At 45.6% G+C, this 3,630-nt stretch overlaps 1 protein-coding gene across 1 annotated transcript; it reads left to right on the forward strand.

The window, feature by feature from the left end:
- The first annotated feature begins 295 nt into the window (after positions 1–295).
- On the forward strand, positions 296–2,665 carry LOC147426583 (uncharacterized). Its single transcript, XM_086498534.1, has one exon. It carries the CDS (start codon positions 985–987, stop codon positions 2,536–2,538), a length of 1,554 nt encoding a protein of 517 aa, XP_086354660.1. The 5' UTR covers positions 296–984; the 3' UTR covers positions 2,539–2,665.
- Positions 2,666–3,630: the final 965 nt, after the last annotated feature.

A 3,630-nucleotide genomic window follows, 5' to 3' on the forward strand; every position in this document is an offset into this window, starting at 1 on the left:
AACTTCATAACAAATCCTCCTCAGACAATTTTGACACCATAGGAGTGATCTTCGTGCCAACGCAACAATTCATGACACACGACATCCTTCTACAGGCTCGCAAGTGATTTACCTATTTACCTACCTCCATGGTATTGAGCATGAATTTTATTTTTGCTCTTCCTAATATAATCTCTCGCATATTATCAAATTTTTTTTAAAAAAATTGCCGTGTGGCAGTGATAGGCAAGCTTAATCCAACGGTTCACAATTTCTTCGAACAGTTTCATGTAGTCCATCGTGGCCTTATGTAGGCCAGCAAAATGCTGGGATATGCGAACGTGTAAAATTTTAAAATCAAATAGTATCATATGGAAGGAAATGCAGTGCTGAGTGGGTATGCCAGCCTGTGGCTCTCCGCCACCCTCTTTCCTCAACTCTATGTTTCCGCCACACAACCAGATTTCAAAGCAACCACGCACGCTTCTTTGAAGGCCCCCCCATGCAGATTCTCTCTCTCTCTCTCTCTCTCTCTCTCTCGTGCCGGCCTTTTCTACTTAGTGTCTTCGCCTGCTTCGGATCACCCTGCACCATTCTTGTACTGCCTTTTGCCTTCTTCCTTTCCCCTTCCATTCAATCCTTGATCAATGGCAGTTAATTCACCTCCCCTTCGACTTGGGTTATCTTCTTGCCCAATTTGCTGACCGCCCTTTAGTGTGCTCGGCAACCCATTTTTCGCACATTTCCGTGATGTCAAGAAGTGGGTTATTGATTAATCTGTGATTAGGGTTTCTGCTCTGCTGCAAGCTAATTTTGTGCTGAATTCAATTCTATTGTCTCTGACAAAGCTATTTATTGCATGAGCTCATAGCTTTAGTGTTAACTGCACAACATCAAGCTCTCTTTGCCCGATTTGATCGTCAAATCAAGATTTATAAGCTCATCGATCCGTAATCCACCAATCTGCTGCAACCTTTCCAGGAGCTAGAGCTAATCAGAAGCATTATGGGTTGTGCTTCTTCAAAGGCAGTGAGGAATGAGATTATAGCAGAGAAGGGCTTCTCGAAGGGGATATCCATGCCCAGTACCCTCCCTCAACAATTGCCAGACGACTTCCACATAGTGGCTCTCACTTCAAGCACATATGGGATTTTGAAGGTAGACACCCCCAAGCCCCCTGAAGAGGACACCAAAGATGGCAACATGGGAGCTCACTCTGTGAAGGAAGTCCTCAACAAGCTCAACAATCTAGAGAGCAAAGAAGAAGCTGCCCCCCAATCTTGGCTTGAAGTGAGTAGCATGCTTGAGAATCTCAAGCCTGACTTGGATAAGCCCCCCAACAACCCCAAGTCTGGTAAAGGAGCCAATAAGCCTCAGCAACCTGATGCCATTGATATCCATGACATCATGTTGGACCTGGATGAAGACACTGGCTTAGTTAGGCCTAAAGCTAGGAAGCTAGCTAACCTGAAGAAATCAGGTAAGTCCTTGCCCATACACACACTCGAGGAGCTTGACAAACGCGCCGGAGGCAAGATGAACGATTTAAAGCACGCTGCTTCACAGCCTGTGTCCATTGCGGATGTCAGAGCGTCGCTGAAGCCTGTCGGAACAGCCAAACCAAGTACAACTGCTCATGAGAAGACTACAACTGCCCCTTTGCAACAATATAAGGAGCATAAATTGAATTCAGCTACAGCTGAATTAGCACACGATGGGGGGATCAAGAGGGATAGTGAATTGATTGATGACAGTTTCTTGCAATCCTACAAGAGTGCATTCAATACACTTTCGGAGGATGAATGGAAGGTGATGGAGGCATTATGTCAAGATTCAGACACAGATTTACATCGAAACTCAGGAGAGGAAAGTTGCGTTGTTGAGTTGCTCGTGGACATGGAGCAAACGGATGAACATGTTGCTGAGAGCGGCAGCTTTGAATCTGAGGTCATCTCTTTCCCAGTGGAAGATGATGAGAGCACATCTTCTTCGGCCGAAGGAAGCCTGACTAGCACGTCATTGGGCACTACCGAGTCTATGTCGGGAAAGGGAGGTGTCGATGAGAAGAGTCCACTGGAGGACTATGAGGAGCTTTGCCCACCAGGAGGAAAGCAAGCAGTGGTCCTTTACACAACAAGTATGAGGGGTATAAGGAAGACATATGAGGATTGCCTTAAGGCAAGGGAGATAATGAAGAGCTATGGTGTGATGGTAGATGAGAGGGATGTGTCGATGCATTTGGAGTACAGGAATGAGCTGAGGGAGCTAATGCAGAGGGTGGTAACGGTGCCGAGGCTTTTCGTGAAGGGGAGGTATATAGGAGGAGGAGAGGTGATAGCCAAGCTTGCAGAGGATGGGCAGCTTGCGCTGATTCTGGAGGGTGCAACAAGAACTCGATGTGGAACAGAGGGGGCAGCTTGTGATGGTTGTGCTGGGGCTAAATTTGTACCTTGCCTTGAATGCAGTGGTAGCTGCAAGGTTGTCAATGATAGAAAGCAAGTAGTGAGGTGCTCTGAGTGTAATGAAAATGGGCTAATCCAGTGTCCCATTTGCTCTTGATATCTAGCTTGCACTGTGCTCCCTATTAGTTAGCATATACTGATTAATTACGTGTACATTAAATCGTGTTTTATGCGATCACTTTGTAATTTTGTGAGCTCAGTATCTTATGGTTTCCATTGTCATCTGTTGTTCTTGACCTTGCTTACTTTAATACTGAGTCTTTGGTTATTGAATTCACCCTTATTGATTTACTTGAGAGGGACTCCTTGGTTATTGATTTTTTTTTTTTTTCACCATAAGCTCGGAAGCCTACCGATGTAACTTCTGTTCCTTCGTAACCTTTGTACGAGATCCAGAAAAATTCAACCCTAGCTTTGTTCCAAAAGATAGAAAGAAAGCCAGTGTAGTCCCCTAACAACAATTGCTTCCAGGAAGAATTGAATCCCAACACTTTGACAAGTGGGGCAAGCACTTGGAAGCTGGCCGGACAATTTAAAAAGAGGTGAAAAATATCCTCCATTTGATGGTGACACCTGCTACATTTACCATCACCTAGATTGGCTTGGAGCATCCCCTTTCCTGTCCACACCGATTTGTGCAGAATTAACCATAAAAGCACAGAATTTTTGGGGTTTGATAGCCTTGGACCAATATTTGTAAACTTGAATTTCCATTGTTTCCTGGAGAGGGAGATCTTCCATCTCTTGTTAATAGTGAGGTAGAGAGGGGGGTTCAGATCGGGAGCTTCGCACAAGGGGTTAGTTAACTTGAATCCGCCCTCCCACACATAGGCCTTGAGATTCATAGGCTGAGTAGAATGGAGAGTCCATTTCAGGTTCTTGGGGAAGATATCCATCCTAGACTTTATGAGAGTTAACTCCCCAAGGCTCGTTCAATATCGTAAGGAAAGATATGGGTCAGTCAGCCAATCCTGGTTAGCATGATCCCACAATTGGTGCCAACACGATAGACCTCTATTGTGTAAGGCGAGAGCTCTCCTAAGATGTTGTGGGGGGTGGGGGCGTGGGGATAGCTGAAGGGAGGGCCACCAGATGTAGTCCCCAAGGGGGATGGATAAGTAGTGTTTAGAGAGGACATTGGGTGTGAGAGCTCCTCTATGTCGATTCCAAGCTTGCCAACCAGATCTTA

Source organism: Adiantum capillus-veneris, chromosome 24 (genome assembly GCF_014529385.1).
Source record: "Adiantum capillus-veneris isolate H3 chromosome 24, ASM1452938v2, whole genome shotgun sequence".
Classification (NCBI taxonomy): domain Eukaryota; kingdom Viridiplantae; phylum Streptophyta; class Polypodiopsida; order Polypodiales; family Pteridaceae; genus Adiantum; species Adiantum capillus-veneris.

What these genes read in the sequence shown, in the direction of transcription:
- LOC147426583 (XM_086498534.1), top strand. Translation starts at nt 985, where the DNA reads ATGGGTTGTGCTTCTTCAAAGGCAGTGAGGAATGAGATTATAGCAGAG.